This window comes from Micropterus salmoides, unplaced genomic scaffold (assembly GCF_014851395.1).
Source record: "Micropterus salmoides isolate LMB-PRFRI ecotype aquatic unplaced genomic scaffold, ASM1485139v1 Ms_hic_scaffold_6, whole genome shotgun sequence".
Lineage (NCBI taxonomy): Eukaryota > Metazoa > Chordata > Actinopteri > Centrarchiformes > Centrarchidae > Micropterus > Micropterus salmoides.
Window position 1 is genome coordinate 17,488,069 of NW_024044348.1, and position 18,122 is coordinate 17,506,190.

The 18,122-nt window shown below is 39.2% G+C and overlaps 1 protein-coding gene across 1 annotated transcript in view; it reads left to right on the forward strand.

The window, feature by feature from the left end:
• The window catches only part of igdcc3 (immunoglobulin superfamily, DCC subclass, member 3), a 64,120-nt gene extending 46,198 nt beyond the window's left edge, over window positions 1-17,922 (forward strand). Inside the window, exons 8-14 of the mRNA XM_038702088.1 lie at window positions 6,567-6,814; window positions 7,720-7,884; window positions 8,477-8,665; window positions 9,161-9,265; window positions 9,466-9,601; window positions 10,242-10,458; window positions 11,605-17,922. Coding sequence (XP_038558016.1) covers window positions 6,567-6,814; window positions 7,720-7,884; window positions 8,477-8,665; window positions 9,161-9,265; window positions 9,466-9,601; window positions 10,242-10,458; window positions 11,605-11,730 — 1,186 coding nt within the window. The 3' untranslated portion in view covers window positions 11,731-17,922. The remainder of the gene's footprint in view (window positions 1-6,566; window positions 6,815-7,719; window positions 7,885-8,476; window positions 8,666-9,160; window positions 9,266-9,465; window positions 9,602-10,241; window positions 10,459-11,604) is intronic.
• Window positions 17,923-18,122: the final 200 nt, after the last annotated feature.

The following is an 18,122-nucleotide window of genomic DNA, read 5'->3' on the forward strand; positions in this document are numbered from 1 at the left end:
GGCAGGAAAAATAAATGAGGAGAGAGAGAGAAAAATAGAGCGGGTAGTCAGAGCATCAGAGCAGGGTTTAACCTTGCCATTATTAGCGCATGCTATAGACCTGCTGTAATATGGATCTCATGCATCTCAAAGCCCGCTCTGTAATTGGTTAAAGAAGCAGGCCTCAGTTTGAGACCTACCATTAGCTAATTAGCTCATAAACTCAGCTAGTTGACCAGGAAATGCAGTCAGCCATTTAAAGAACAGTGCAGCTTCATGTGCATCTTAAGAGTTTGCACTGTGTAGCTGAACTGTGAGAAGAGAGAACATATTACGGTCTTGTTTTTTATCACAGTCTCTAGTATGATATTACAGATCATCTGAGTGTGAAAGCAGCCTTAGTATTAACCAAGATACTGTATGTTTTATATGCATCTAATTTGCTTTGCCAGGTACATTTTGGAGTAAATGTATCTGTTGCCTGAATGCGTTCACTCACAAGTAGGGTTGCAGCTAAAAATTCTTTTCATCATTGATGACAGTTGATAAACTGATTTTTTGATAAATCAGTTAATTGTTTAGTCGAAACGTTAGAAAATAGAATAAAATGTACATCACAAATTCCAAAAGCCCAAGTTGACATATTTTGTCCAACCAACAGTACAAAACCAAAATATATTTACTTTAATCTTGAAAAACAGTGAAAATGTTTACATTTGCAAAGCTAATAACTGTATCATTTTAAATATTAGCTTAAAAAATTTAAAGTTATTGTCAAAATTGTACATAACACGTGGATTGGAAACTCGAGACCAGAATTTGTGTCTTCACGGGATGCGTTTATGTTATCAATACTGAACCAAACCCATAATCTTTACTAAAGCAGAACCAAACTCTTTGCATTGCTTAAACTTAACCATAATATCATGCTTTAGTTGCCAGGATCAGGTGTTACAAATTGAATATGTTAACATTAAACATTTTGCCGATTGTCTCAATAATAAAATTTCCTCGTTCTGCTGATAGAAATCATAATCTGGTGGAATTACATTTAAGATGGTTAGTTACATTAGATTATATTGACATAGCTGACACATTTGTCAAATTACCCATTACATTACTTACATTTATACGTACATATGTTGGAGAAGCCGATAGTAGGACCACTAACCTCTATGATTAGAGGCTTTCCCACCGAGCTATAGCCACCTCTTCAATTTTAGTTGAATATTTACAGTAAGGTGAGTTTTACCTGAGGCCTGAAGTCACGTGGTGTGTTTTCTAGTGTAGTGGACATCCTGAAAGGAAAAGGAAGGGTCCGGGGCACAATTTACCTTCAGAAATATGGAGCCAAAACAAAAGTAATGATATGCAAATGATATTCAACAGCTCTGGGCAGCAAAGTTATTCTGTTCACATACATTTTTTTATTTATATATATATATATATATATATATATATATATATATATATATATATATATCAATATTTATGCATATGTGTGTGTGTGTTTGGGTAAATAGATACACGCAGAGGTTTCTCCCCTAAGGCGTCTCTTATGATGCTGACCTTCAAAAGCAAATCGGACAAACGAAGGAAGGGGAATTGATTGTACATTTCATTCACACGCACGCATGTACACACATTAATCAAAATGCAAGAGAGCCCGTATGTACACAAATTGTCCCGTGGTGCATGTCATCATTCATTTTGTGCGCCCGCATAATCAAACATGAAATTTCATGTGTTTCAACGTGTTGCCCCTTTACTCTTCATCCGCATGTACACTATACACACAAAACACACACGAAGAAGACAAAGCTATGTGAAATACTGTAAGCTGTGGTATCAGAGAAGAGCCGATTGGCTGCTTCTGTAAAGAGACATTGCTGCCGTTACACATTATTGTTACCCCAATTTTTGCTGACCAGGCTCCTGTAAAACATGCTATTGTGGCTATTATATATATATATATTTATGATTTTGTTGTCTTGTTTGTTTAATTATGTGGATGTAATGCACCATCAATTTAGTTGTTCTTATTAGTTGTTGCTAATGTAAGGACTTGAAATCATCCAACATGCACAAGGTGTGATCTCACATCAGACAGAATAATTATCCTGAGGTAGAAAGCCAGCCTGTTTTGTTTTAAAAGTGATAATGCCGTTGATGATGCCGAACATTCTCACTTGTGGCAAATGAGTGAAAGATCCCATTTTTCTAATTTACTCTTTCTGTAAATAATTTAGAAAACTTAAGATCCTAAAAAAAGAACATGTTTCAAGTGTGTGTGACCGCTGAGGTGTTTTATAATTAATGGCCAACATCTGAAGGAACAGGCTACCACACAAATCTGGACATTTCGTTGCAGACTCTCTTCAAAGGTTTTTTTTTTCTTTTCCGCTCTTTTTTCCCTGCTTTCTTTCACCAAGACCTGCCTTTCTTGTTTGCAGCCCCTCTCTGTGCCCCACATTCTCCTTACTGCCCCCATTACAGAGAGCTGGGGCCTGGGCATTGGTCTTGAACTCTGACCCTGCCTGTAATCAGTCATATCCCTGGGCCCTTCCCTCCTCTCAGGCCACAGACAGCTCATCGCTCCTCCCCTCCCCCTTCCCCACCTCTTCCTCCTGTTCTCTCTTTGTCCCTGTTTTTTTCCCCCTTTCCCTCTTGCTGGATCCAGAATGGCCACGCTGGCTTTTGATGGGGTGCTGCTCAGAGACAACGGAGAATAAACACAGCCTCAGCAGCCAAACAACAGACCCAAGGCCCCCATGTGAGCCACTTCTCTGGCCCACAGCCTTATCTATCAATCTGTGAAATGACCTTGAACTGATGAGTAAATGATGGTGTCAACCTGTCAGGACATGACAGCTTTGCTTTGGTCCTCATGTAAGACAAACAAGTAGTCCAAATTCAGGCCACATACCTCCCAAATCGCTTCTTCTCTTCTTTTTTCCCCCCTCACACATTATATGGATCTATGGTGGCCCTGCTCTGCTGTTGCATATTAATATAGATCAATCTATTCTAAAACATCAGACCAAACTATCTATTCAAAAGTGTCTTCAAAAAAACATTAAAGAGAGGTCCGCATTTGCCAAACTATTTGTACAAGTTATCCAACGAAGGTTAAAGTCAAGGGCAACTGGACTTGGTTGAAGATACTGGAAGACGTTTCGTCCCTCATCCAAGGGACTTCTTCAGTTCTGACTTTAACCTTCGTTGGATAACTATGACCTGGATGACTGAGAATCTTCACAGACATATTTGTACAAGGTGTCCATAAATCTGGTTAGCACCAAAAATTATGCTGAAGTGAAACCAAAACACAGAATCTTGCCGACTACAACTTTAAAGTTGTAATCCTTAAGATTTCAGTCCTGGTTGATTTGGTGACACCTGTGGTTACTGGTGGTAGATCTAAGTGCAGTTTAATATTGCCGGTCACAGAATTCTGGGTGAAGCAAAACAAACTATTGTTGACAATAGTTTGCCATTTTCTATCATTCTGTGAGCAACCGTGATCTTATTTAATGCTGAACACGGCATGAGTCTGCGAACATCAGGGCTCAGTGAAAGGAGTTACCTCACTGAGACATTGGAGGTGTGCTAAGCTGGCAGACAAACGCCTTGCATTTCATGTGACTACAATAAAAGTCAGCTCTTGCTTCATTAGTTGAGTGTAACACACAAAAACAAACATTTATGAAAATCTTAGAGATTAATCAAGTCATAGCCAAAACGAATAAAACACTATTCATCTCAATATTTAGGCCAAAACACTTGCTCATTCATTTATTCTGATACTCTAAAATGTTGAAACCACTAATGCTTTCATCCTGGATGTTTTGACAGCAGGTGTGGAATTTCATCAGTCCACGTGTATGTGGCGAGGTATGTACATGTGTGAGTGTGTTCATGCATGTGTATGTGAGTGAGCATACATGCGGTTGGACGCTACTGTACCTTTGGAAACAATCAAGGTCTTGTGAAATGTCTCCGCATTCCCCTCACATGCTTAGGGGGCCCATCCAGGCCCCCGGTGGCATCGGGCAGTACGTCCCTTGGGGCCTTTTTGCTGCGTCTGTTTGGCGTCTGCTCTGGCAGCCTGTGTGCAAACACTCCATCCATCGCTGATATGAAAGGCTGTCAGAAATGTGATGGTTAAGTAGCGAGCTGGGGGCTGGCGACTGCTGCCACCTCAGGGTTCAGAGGTGAGATTGGCTCAGAGAGGGTGAAACACAGAAGGTCTCTTTGACCTGATAATTATCCAGATTGAATCCACCTGACAGATCGGAGAGAATAAAAACTCTTCCACCTCGCACCCTATTCTGACCCAGATTAGAGGCGTACTGCAATTGTATCCCAGCACATCAATTTTGAAAAGGAAATGGAATGATTCACTCCTCTATCCTGCCTGCTGAGGAGCACTCCCCTGTCCTTACAAATCCATCCTTACAAACCTTGCTGAGGCTGGTGTGAGGTCAGCACTGTCTGTCAAGAGCTGAAATGCCACTTTTCTCATTTCCATTTTGACAGGTCCAGAAGGTGGCCAGTGACAGATCTTGTTATACCGCACAGGGCTGAAACGTTGTTAGTTCAGTAAATTGCATGTTTTTCCTCATGGGACCGTCCTGCCATTTCTTAATAAATTTTGATTTAATGAACTGAGGATCCGACCCCTCCGTCAAAGAAAGATGACAGTCTGTTAAATCTGACGGACTCTTACAAACCGCATGTGACAGATTAGCAAGAAGCTACAGGATAGGTTGAACTCCTGGCTCATTCAATTCTACTGTTTCAACTTAAAGTATCATGAGAAGTAGAAGCCAGAATGTTTTCTTCCCTTTATTTGAAAAAGATGCTTCTGATCTCTTAAAATGTCATGACCGAAGGGCTACACCATCTTGAAATAGACAAAATGGAAAAAGCTTCAACTCAAACCCTTCCGTACTCCCATGGTGTTTATTATTTGCGTGTTCTCACTTTTCTCCTGCACATACACCATAAATATAGCAGAAATGGCCTTGGATTGAAAATGGCATGAGAATAGTTCAGCGCCACAGGCCCTCGTTTCCATAGTATGTTAAATGTTTTATTTTTCCTTTTGCCTTAGGACAAACGCAATGAGAGCAGTGTATTATGTTGTCTCGCCTAATAACACCTACTCAACATGCATGCAAAAACTGTACATGCATACACAATGAAAACAGTGCAGATTGGAGGGAAGAAGAAGAAAGGAGCGATGGTTGGAAGAAAGAGAGTAGTGGTGAAGGCATTGAGAAAAATGGTTTACTTTGTATGTCTTGTTGTGTGTGCGTGTGTGCGTGCGTGTATAGGTATGTGAGTACAAATGAGTGCATGAATAGAAGAAAGGTATCACTGATTTAGTTCCAGTAGAATATTTGAAAGTATGAGCCTTGCATGAGTGTGGATCTACTTTACATACTGCTGCTGCCTGTAGCATGTGATATATGACCCAAATATCTGTCACTCACTCAAACACACACACACAGCTAAACTCAGTACCTTGTGCTCTTGACATACTGTCACATTCATCTTCTTTGCTGTATGTACAGAAAGTGCTTTTATTGAAGTTCAGGTACTTTACTTGTGAGAGACTAGGCACTCTCCCACTCTACTAGCAGTAGATATAGTCGTTACTTCCATAGATGGAGAAGTGTTTTTGGTGTTGTTTGTCATAAGAATGTTTCAGAAACTTTAGTTTATTTTTAATGAGAATAATGTCACCATGCTTTCACATATAAAGCAAATAAAGCCTCATAACTCCTAAAAACATGAAGCATAGTTTTGTTTTCATGAATTTAATACAAATCTATCGGTAAAGGCTATTTCTGCCTGCAGATTTCCCCTGTTTAGCATATTTTTCATCATGATTTTTCCTTTACTGCCTTTACATTTCTACTAATGTTCACCAAAATACATTTGGATGAGTCTGAAAACTTTTCACTTTTTTACTTCCTAGACATATTCTTGTGAGCATGGCTTATTTGACATAACCTGCCATAACTCTTGAACACTATGAGCAATTCCACATGGTTAGATTGCATTTCTGCTACAGCAACATGATGAATTTAAATGGTCATACCTCATGTGTTATATGTAGGAAATTATTTTGATTCTTTTATAGATAACCTCCAAAGGCCACTATCAGCCAACCACCAGTTGTCTATTGTGTGTTTTTTGTGACAGATATGGATCCAGATGCCGATTCAAAAAGCGTTCTGTTCTTTCACATTTTCTGTTATTGTGCAACCATATGTTATATGTTAAAATACCTCTTACAAGTTAAGGCAGAGAATCACATAAGAAATGATTTTCAACTGCTTAAATGCAAGGTGCAGGTGTTACTAGTAACAGAGGCAGGTAAAAGTGTTCATACTGTTACACAATGAGTACTGTTTACTAATACTTGTTACTGCAAATACTTTTACTAAAGTGAAAAATTTAATTAATTTCTTTAATTAACAACTATTCAACACTATAATATACAGTCCTACACAATTAACTCTTATCAGATAAACTAAACATCTTTTTCCACCTCTTCTCTCATCCTCCTCTCACAGCACGCTGACCATATATGGTATAAGCCAGGATGATGAGGCTATCTACCAGTGTATCGCTGAGAACAGCGCCGGCTCCACACAGGCCAGTGCCCGCCTCACGGTGCTCTGGGCTGATGGACTGCCTGGTGTGCCCACCCATGTACAGGCCGAGGCCCTCTCACCCACCACCATCCTGGTGTCCTGGAGGGAGCCCGATCAGAACACTCAGGACATAATCGGTTATGTGCTCCACATCCGCAAGACCTCAGGTGGGGCTACACTGAAGATCCAAATAGTTATACGCAATAGATTACTCGCTAAAATAAAACATAGGTGAGGAGAGGAGAGGCAGAAGATAGACAAAATAAAACGTTTGTGATCACTTCAGAATGAATTATCTCTGCCATGTTATTAAGTCCTACAGAGAAGCCAAAAGACCTTTTATTGAAATATCTAAAAACTTCACATTACTGAAATATGTAAATTTAGTCACATAACTACAAAATACTGCAAATGAGGGAGCAATTTGGATTCACTGTATTTATTGTAAATAAGCTGTTCTTAGTCTTCATACATACATGTGCATTCTTGTTTACGCACATGCAGTCTGTTTGCTTACTTTGCTTTGGGCAAGTATATGTTTTTCTGTGTGTGGTGAGAGTTTTATAGCGTCAGCTGCCGTTCTCCTCAGTAGTTCCATCGGATGGATAATTAAGGGCCCCAGGGGCCAACCAATAGCATCTGCAGTAATTACCGTTCCAAGATGACATGGCCCAATGGGTTGAGGGCTGGAAGTAGATAGTGGTTATGGTTGGTTGTCTCTGGATTAAAAGCAATAAAATGCTTTTATACATCCTTTATAACTCCCCTTTTAACCCCCTCCATCTCCTCACTCCACCCCTACAATTCACCTAACCATTGTTATTCAGGCTCCCAGGGCCAAACTAGATTGGCTGTTACTTAATAACTTAACATAGCTGCTCTGACAAAACCAGTGAAATGGGCAATAACCATAAAATTACGACAAACACAGATGGTTTTTATTGTTTCCTTTTGATCTTAGTTTCCATCACTTTAATGCCTTCTTCCTCCTCCCATCTTCTTCCTCTTTACGCCTTTCACTCTTTTCTCCTCTTTCTGTTACTCCATCTCCTCCTCTTCCTTACTCCTTCAGACTCACCGGAGAAGGAATATCAGGAGGCCGTCAGCAAGGTGACGCTGCAGCAGATCATCAGGGACCTGGAGCCCTCCACCAGTTACACCTTCTACGTCAAGGCCTACACATCCCACGGGGCCAGCAAACCATCGGACAGTACCACCGAGAGCACTCGTGGGGAGGGTGAGTTGGAAGCAGAGCACACATACACACACAAACACAAAGCATATAGTTTATTATTAAAAGAACATGCATTAAGCTGCATGTTTGTTGTCCTTGTTGAGAGTGAAAGCATGCAAGATTTTGAGCTTATAAACTGCAGAATGCCGGTATAAGGTGGATAACCTTAGATCTATACCCTGTCTTTATTACTTTAATAAATTTAGGCTTGTTTTGGATTGTGATGTTATTTGATTAGGTTAAGTCTCCCTTGATCTATATTTACCTCATATCAGGCTAGTTTCGAAACAGATTACAAATATTTTGATATAAAGCAGATATGTGATTCGATTGTCACATTAAATGTGTTACCTGGAAATCTAAATAACCATCATAGTTACATTCCTTTTAAATCGTGATGTCAGCTATTTTCAATTGTGAAACTCTAAAAAAGAGAAAACATTTTGATGATGATCAATGATGTTTTTACTGTACATGTTACTGCAAATGAGGTTTCAAAATTCACACTCTGCAGATAAAAAAATAAAGTTCTATCGCTAACTGGTGCTGCTACTCTCATGTTGTTGACATGCTGACAGTCTGTATTGTGTTGCAGTTCCAGCGCCTCCTTCCCTCTACACCAAGGTGGTGAACAGCAGTGTTATACAAGCAACGTGGGAGCCTTCCTCTAAGATGGGCCAACATCAAGGCTTCAGACTATATTACAGAAGAGCCCACACACCACTCTTCACTGGTCCCATTATTTTCCCTCGCAACTACACCCAGTACATCATCACTCAGCTGGGTAGGACATGTAGTTTCTTAGGACTTTGTCATAGCAAACATCTTTGTTTTTTTAACTGACTTGTTTCTACAATCCTAATCATCACTGTAATCTTCATTTGATACTGTGATCTAGGACCATTAACACAGATCTCAGACTTCCTCCATGGAATTGTAATGAAATATAAACAGAGAAGGACTGTTAGGTGTTAGGTGTTATTCATGATGCTCCCTACTCTTTCAGCAAAGAAAATGACTTCTCTCATAACTATCAGCAGAAACAGGTTTACTTTTATAGATTAAAATTATTATTATTATAAAATAATTATTTTTTCCTAGATCTAAAAAAGTGACTAAATATGTCACAAAGGGACTAAATATGTGTCACAATTGTGTGACACGCACATTTATCCAGACAAGAGTGACAGTCTCCTCTGAGATGCTTAATAAATACTGTTTTAAGCATGTGCTTCATTCATTATCTGAATATCTCTTTCTGTCTTTTCTTTTTGTCCAGATCCTGCACTGGTTTATGAGATAAAGCTGCTTGCATACAACCAACACGGAGATGGCAATTCCACCGTGCGAATTGTTTCACTTCGGGAGGCAGTGGAGAAATCTGGTGAATATCTGACACAACCAAACCCAGCTACACATACTGTAGCTACACACTGTCCCACATCACCCCAGCACATCTACATTTAATGCGTCTCGCTGAGTCACATGTGTCCTTTACTCTCAGACACACACGCACACCTCCCTGACACAGCCCTGTTTATACAAACTGGTGGTTTGACTGTGAGGTGTACTGTTTCTCCCCAGTGTTGGACGGTCCATGCGACTGTGTGAAAGATGACCAGAGCAAAACATCCTCTACAGGCATCATAATCGGCATTCACATCGGAGTCACCTGCATCATCTTCTGTGTGCTCTTCCTTGTCTTCAGCTACCGCGGCAGGTCAGTAGAGACATGGCGTGTAAATCCCTAATAAATGGAACCATTGGATACTAGAACGGCACTCGGAGAGCACAGACCTCCACCAAGGCCAATAGTCCAGTTTTCCATGATACGTATGTATTTAAAAAACTATTAGAAGTACAATATGTGGAAATATGGTTGTCTTCAGCTGAAGCCTCATCATCTCAGCTCTGCCTTTATTATGGACTTGACACAGGTCAGAATATTCTGGATCAATCTGGAAAAATCACATCCCTGATTGCTTATTTCTCACACACCTTCTGCGTTTGTTTCTACGGTGTTTGAGGTGGATGTTATGTTGTACAAGTGACCTATCTCACATTGTTAACATAAAAGAAAAAGAATTTGTGTTTCTGCCCTGTGATTCGGAGCCACTCCAAAATGGAATGGGTTCATCCTCAGCCCATGCTATACTATTCCACCAAGTTTCATGATCAGGCCAGTGGTTTTTCAGAAATCCTGTTGACAGACAAACAAATAAACAAATGTCACCGAAACCTCCTTGGCGGCAGTAACAACTTACCAATAATTGCTGTTGAGGGTTAGTGTCGGTCTATCTTGTACATGCAGCTGATATGTGTTGTGTGTGTGTGTGTGTGTGTGTTCATGTAATCCCCAGGTTAATGATGTGCAAGACAGTTCAGGCCACCCCCCAGGCACGGCATAGCGCAGTGCTGGAATCCTCTTCCTCTTCCCAGGGGGCCTCTGGGCTTAACGGGGCTGCCAGGAGAGAGATGGAAGTCAATGGCAGCGCAGCAGGGAAGAAAGTGGTTGACAGCAACGAGCTCGAGAGACTATTCACCCAACCCAATGCATCAACACCCAACACATGCATGGTGAGTCTGATAGTGAGAAATGAAAGCCTTTTTTAATCAATTCATTGTGAAATCTGACATTGTTTTTACAAAAACACAACATGGCTAAAGATATTTTAATGGAGAAATATGGTTTATTACAACTGGGCACATGCGGTCGCTCTGGCCATCAGTTCTGTCAGGGGAGGGAAAACGTTTATTTGTACCTCCAGATAAAGTAGCAGCTGATCTGGAAAAAACTGTTGGCTTGTTTAAAATGTGAAGTTCTCACCTCGTTTTTTGCCCTTTTCAGCCTATTTTTAGCAATGTTGTTACATTCTGATATCAGAAGTTGTCAGAAGTTACACTGGTGAGTGAAATGTTATAAATAAAATCATAATAAATTATATAAACCCAAGTTGTAATAAAATGTAGTAAGTCCACATTTAAAATGCTCATTATTTCCAAAAACAGATCCACAGACTATTTATTCCATCAGAAAAAGCAGTTCAGCAGTATGAATGAGATGCTGAATTATCAGGCTTTAAGTGTTGACATTTGTAAAGAAATCCTTGTCATTTTTTAAGCAAAAAGACAGCAGTCCATGATTTATTCATCTTTCTTTCTTTCCAAAATATACCCTAAAGCTTTGTGTCTCTGGTTAAGAATGACTGCAGCTTCCAGCAGTCACCATTATTAATTTATTTTACTCATTATTCCTCTAACAAAGAGCAAATCAATAGAAAGACAACCATTCCCAACAGAACAATACACTAGAAACAATACAACACAGTAAAACAGGAGAAAATACTTTCTTCAGTCTGTGAACATGTAAGCTTTTAATGGCCACCTTGGCATATGCTTTTTTATAGTGGATATATTACATTGTGGTAAAAGCACTAAAAATTACACTGAGGTAAAGCATTAAGGGAATTCAGATAATAAACAATATCCCCAATTGCACTAAAATTTCTCCTATCATAGAAAAGAGGCAGGGTATCCTGGTGGCCTGGGGATTGGGGAACCTGCCATGTAGCTGCAGATAAGTGACTAGGGACCTTTTTTGGATGTCATCCCATGTTTCCTGGCTATCTCTGCTGTCATTTTAGGTTAACATGCCCAATAAATTAATTAAATGTACTCTCTGTCAAACTGTATTTAATTACTATTGTTTGCATGTGTTTTCAGTCCAACTCCTACGTGCTGAACGACACCCAGCTGTCTACAATACCGCTGGATGAGTTTGCGGTGGAGCTAGAAACACAGTTCCAGGAGCCTCCTGCAGCAGGACCGAGTCGGCAGGACCAAGGCTAATCATGTATGAAGGCCAATTCACACGACACTGTCCACAGTGTCCACTTAGACTCTTCTCTCACTCAGGTTGACAAGTGTTTCCTTTCGAAGTAGTTTGTTTTTTTGTGCAAATATATTTTTTTTTATTGGTAACTTAAAGGTAACTAAAGTTCTAGATGATCTAGGACTGTGTATCTGAGTGATTTTTGCCTGGGGTTTGGGAGAGGTCTCTTCTGATGGACGGCTGTTTCTAGCTAGGAAGGCCAGTTACATGTTTGTTTGTACAATTTGGTCTCTCTTGTTAACTTTCTGGTGTTGGGCAGCACACAGAATAGAAGCCCCAGAATGTCCTTGTTATACAATGATGATTTTATTTTTAAGTTTATAAATATATCTATACGTATATATCTTTATGACCTATATGTCATAAGTGGTTATAAGTTATTGGTCTTATCTCTACTTTTCTGTGGATGTCAAAGACTCCTGCTGCCTGCTCTCACCTACCAATGATTCCACCTTCTCGCTCACAGAAGACCTCAGCCTTCGTCCAGGGATTCGATATATTCTGTCTCAGGACTTTGTTTCAGTGATATCAACATTTTTTATGAGTTCTCTGCCTTCATACAGGCGCTAGACTTGGTCATGTGAACCTTACGATTCAACAAAAACCTACCTCAGCCGGAATGAATGTGTTGCAGGGAAGCTTTTAGGGACTTTGCCTTTCCCTGTGCTCACAATTACTTTACATGCGGAGAAACTGATTGGTTTGAAAATTACAAAATCAGGTGCCGCGCTACCTCAGATGTCAAGAGTCGTCTCTCTTCTCCTGCTTGTCGAAGAAAAATGAAAAAAGCGAGAATCCAACATAAAGCACTTCCAAAAGCTGAAGTTAATGTTCTACCTCAAGATAACAATGTTAATGTTGTCGCTGTTGTTGTTGTTGTTGTTGTTGTTTGTTTGTTTACTACATAATGAAAAACCCTTGTTTCCCCCCTCTGTGGAGTCCTGGCTTCCCTCTGTTGATGAATATGGTGTGTGTAGATGCAATGTCAGTACCTCATGCAAGTTGACAGACTGATAACACTGTTGTTGATGAATTACAGTATGTTAGGAACCAACTTTGGTTACCTATGTATGAATTATGCTGTTCCATTATAAGCTTCTTTTTCCTAATTCATTCAAAAGATCATAAAACATTTTTTTTTTAAAGTAGCTGTTTCAGTTGAATGAAAAGACTGTTAGAGATACACTGCATTGCTGATTGCTGAGGACAATTTACTGCTGAAGAAAATGTGATACATAATGTTCAATTGGACTAGAGGCAAAATACTATAATCTACAGGCATCATATCTGTCTAAAATTAGCATTATGGTTGAAAGCTGTGAGTGTGAGTGTGTGCAGATACGTTCAATTGATTTACTGAATATTCACATACGAATATGATGTATATAAGACAGGAAGAAAATTAAGCACAAATCTCTGTAATGACTTAAAACAATAGTGTTACATTGTTGGAAATACGCTTATTGGCTGTCTTGCTGACAGTTAGATGATATATAGCCGAGCTTAGCATGTCCAGTACATCACATCATTTCCCTTAAAATCACAGATTGTCGTATTTACATTACTGTATGAGTACAGATTCAACAAACTACATGTACTGTGTTAATAAATGAGCTTGAGAGGTTCTGATAGGCAGATTCTTTTTACTTTGGATAGAGCCAGGCTAGCTGCTTCTCCCTCTTTATGCTAAGCTAAGCTAATTTTATCCCATCTCTAGCTTCATACTTAAAGGACTCATTTGACATGTTGAGAAATACGCTTTATTGGGGGAAAGTTAGATAAGACCATCAATACCACCCGCATACGAAGCTTCAGCCAGCAGATGGTTAGCTCAACTTAGCAGAAAGACTGGAAACAGGGAGCACCTCAACAGTAATATAATAATAACGTGCCTGACTGTTTTCTGAGTGGGAGCAGTAACTTCCTAGAGTCTCCTACTCAGACATATTTAACGGACAGGTTTTAGAGAGGTATCAATCTTTTCGGCAGAAAGCAAATAAGCACATTTCCCAAAATGTTCCTTTTCCTTTGATTAAAATTGGCAGCAGTGTATTTCTAATGTCATTCTGGATATCTGTTGCTGTAGTGTTCTTTGTGATTTTATTGTCATGTCACATTATCTGCCTCCTTTTTAAACAAAACAGTAGCCTTTTAGACTTCTGGTGCCCAGGAGACAGGACAGTGGCTGACCATGCTTGATTCTCTTCCCAAAACCACAGTTGCTGCTCAGCCTTCTCCCTCCTGTCAAAACTGACTAGTTAAAGTGCTTCAGGAACAGTTTTAACTAACGACCACAGACAGAGAAATGGGTAAGGGAGATAGATGGTCGGCTTTATCCAGCTTTATCCGGCTCTCTGCGCTGTGTCGTCAAATACTGTACAGGATTCTAATGCATTATGGTTACCTACCTCAACCCTGTTTTTGGCCTTTCTCTCAGGTCTTAATTAAGTAAACATTGGAGTAGAGGATTACACACATTTATAAATGTATATATATTGCAGTTGTTGACACATGCTGGAGAGAAAAAAGTAGACAGAAAAGGACACATACAGTACACAAACACACAAATGGAGGGTGAACTTTTTAGGACCTTTATCTCGTGCACTAATTATTAAAAAAGTTCAAGTTCATGCTTAGTTCCTAGTGGATGTGAATGTATCATCAGAATTTTTTTTGTGATATCACAAGCTTTTAACTGAATTTTCTCTGACTGTTGTTTAATGTTATATCCTCCATGGAAAATGTATCTGTGAATTAGTGAAATAAACTGTCAAAAGTATAGTGGATGGCACTTACAACTCTAAGACACACACATGCAAATCCACACAATTGGTTTACTGATTTACTTTTTTGGCTTCTAAACTTGAGCGTGACTCATTACCTTAACTTTACTGCATTCATGTGATGTACTGTTCAGGTTGTTTTTCTGAGCAGCCGAGTGAAACAGTTCATGTCAGCCTACTAGTTGTAATTCCAAGTGTCACTGACATTGCAGCATTGTAGAGTTGACCTTGTTCTGTTTGTTCTGCTGCCTCACTTGAGTAACGTTGAGTAATGTCACAGTAAGACAGCAAACACCTTTACCTATATCAGTAGTTCTTTACCTGGGGGTGGGGGTCCTTCCTTACATTAACTCTCAGACAGTTTGGTGTAATTTGTTCAGCATGCAAAGCGCATGTCCAGCATGCCCGCTAGCTTTCCCAAATTTACGTTAGCAAAGAACAGTTGTCTAGTTTACTGACAGGCAACAGGGCATGCAGTGGGTCAGATGGAAAGGTCATTTTGATTGCAATTGAGCTAAAGCAAGTTTATTGGAGCTATTTAAAAATGGCTGAGGCTAGCGTCTTGGGCTAACGTTAATGCATGAACACTCTCAAGACAATAACAGGAGGTTTTTTCAGTTTTTACCATTTTGCTTATGCAAATTGCAAACAATATTTTGGCTCTATATACAGTATATCATATCTTCTGATCATCTATTACATTCCACACGAGAGTTGTACCTGTCCCCACAGCAGAGAATCACCTTCCATCTTTGTGTGTTCTGAAAACATGCATTATACACAGTTTCCATGTTGCTGATCATCTTATGTACTGTAATGTTATGCCTTTTAAAAATGTATTTGTTCATGCTTATTTGTTTGCAGATTTTCTCCTTGCTTCCATTTCTTGTATTTAATTGTACACTTTGGTGTTACTATCATGTTACAAGTGTTTAAAAAACAATAATGCTACTTGTCAAAATAAGTGCTGCTTGTATATTTAACTACCAATGTGATATTTTCTCTCCAGGGCTGCTGCAGCCTTAATCAGTGTTTTTACTTCTGTTGTCATGAGTAACAAGTGGGGAAACAAGTGGTGTGTTTTTTTTCCTTCCTTCCTTCCTTCTTTCCTTCCTTCCTTCCTCTGTCCCTCGGTGTAATTTAGGGTTAATCTCTTCCTGCAGGAAATTGCCCACACCTCACCCGTGGATATGACAGGTTTTAGTGCCATACTGTTTAACTTGATTCACGGGGGAATGTGGTGCAGTGACGATCGCGTTTACGTGATTAGACTTTGATAGGTCAGGTTGTCGTATTGCCGTATAATGTTAGAACTTATGTGATTTAATGGAGCCCTCAAAGCTGGTCTTCATGATTGAGTAGTGCAGTAACTCCATCAGCTGAAGGGAGCAGATGATTCCTGTGCTGACAGTTAGTGAGAAAAGGGGCCTTTGTCTTGTGTATTTTGCAGAAGTGCTATATCACCAAACTCTTCTCCTGTCATTTAGCCAGTCTCTTTTTTTCATCTTTCAAGAATCCTGACCATTGGACAGGGAGAGTGTTTCTCAGGGACTCTCTGATCTGCTTGTTATATGTCTATCAGCAGGGCACGCTTGGCCTTCTGGACATGATTTTCCTCTTGAAATTCTGCTTTATGCCCAGTTAAGATTTTCTCTAAAGGATGCCTTCTTTGTTGGCCTTTTAAGTAAATAAACATTAACACGAGGTTACAACTTCTGTGGAAAAACAACATGTGACAAATTCATTAATACTAATAGTACGACCTGCTCTGTATTAAAAATGCAATGAGATAACTTCTGTTGTGAATTGGCATTGAATAAAATTGAAAATTGAAAGCAGGGAATTTACATTCACAAGGAGAATTTAGATTTTTGTTGTTCTCAGTGAAGTATTACTCTTAAGATTATTGAATATGGTTAATGTTCATTATGGAGCTAAAACAATTAAGTGAATGAATCAATAATAGATATAAATAGATCAAAAACTATTTTGATAATTGATAAATAATTTATCAAACAAAACTGCCAAAAAAGAACTAGTTCAAGCTTCTAAACTGCGAGAATTTGCTGCTTTCTTTATCACGGGTGTTAGTAAGGTGAATAGTTTGGGGGGGGTTAGACCGTGGTTCAGACAAAACACAAGTTTTAAATAAGGTAGGTTGAGCTGCAGGAAATTGTGACAAAAGTTCTGATTTTTCACTACATTTAGTAGACTAAGAAAATAATATTAATCGGTAATTAAAATATTCATTAGTTGCAGCTGTACTTCATTCATACTTACACTCAGGTTCTCATAAAGAAGACATCCTGAACTGGGCATGTGCAGATTTTGTTTTACATTGATATTATGGTGTCAGTATGGTTCTAACTTACAGACCATATATCTGTCTGTGCAGTTTTTTTTTATTATGCATTAACTGAACACAGGTAACCAGATCAAGTCAGGACAAGAAAAGCTTAAACTGGCTAGACTTTTCTACTGTATAATGTCTATTATGGATGTGAGTACATGCTATAACTCAATGGCTGATCATTGTGATGAGGATGTTAACCTGAAATCCAACACCTAATGCAACTCGCCTCTTCTTGAAATATCCTTTACTTTACTTGGCATTGATTATTGTGGCACCAAATGACCATGCGATATGATTGTGAATTGATTACATTTCCAATGGATTTATCTCTATGGTTTTCTGCTCTGAGACCCCGATGACTGTACATGTCAAATAATGCTGAGTTTGGTCAAATGGTGATTTTATGTAATTGTACTTTAATGTTTGAAATCAGTATTATATTTTATATACCTCTGTCAAGAAAGCAGATTGAATCCAATGTGTTTAAAGATAGTAGGCAGAGAAAAAGCCCAGAGTAGATCTGCATGAGAAACAAAGTGTAAGTAATCATTATTGGACTTGTGATGGTAACACTGTGATATTTAGCTGATTAATGGCAGAATAATGTTGTGATCTCAGTATGGTGCTATCGATGGTCCTGTCTCACATTGTCAGTCAATCTGTTTTGATGGTTTGTATTGATGAAAATAGGTTGAGTGACCTTTTCCGTTGAAAAAGATCTACTGTACATCTGTCTTGCCCTTGCTGATGCCTGATGATCACCTCCTGAGGTTCTGTTACCTTTAAAGTGACATGTTCTCTTTATTTTCCTTCACAAACCATCTTTGCTTGAGGAGAATGTCTGTTCTGATGTTGTCAGCGCGATCTAAAGCCGTTTAGTCATCCTTCATTTGGCCACCTTTATCTGAGCAGTGGACTTTACTCTGCAGGTGACTGACCCTCAACACTTGTCCTGTGACGTAAGTGTCAAACCTGAAAGTCAATCAGCTTCTCAGTAAAACATCATTGTTTAAGCATGCTTACAGAAACACTCATTGCAAAATCTTCCTGTATAGAGCACTACATAGCAGATTTGCTTTGCATTTATGTTTATGATTCACAGTCAAGCTTCAGTTCTGCAACACGGCAGGAAGAAGAGCATTTAGTAATTAAAGGGAAAATTATGCCGATATAGTGTTTCCATATCAAACCATGAAGGCGTAAGAATATTTTA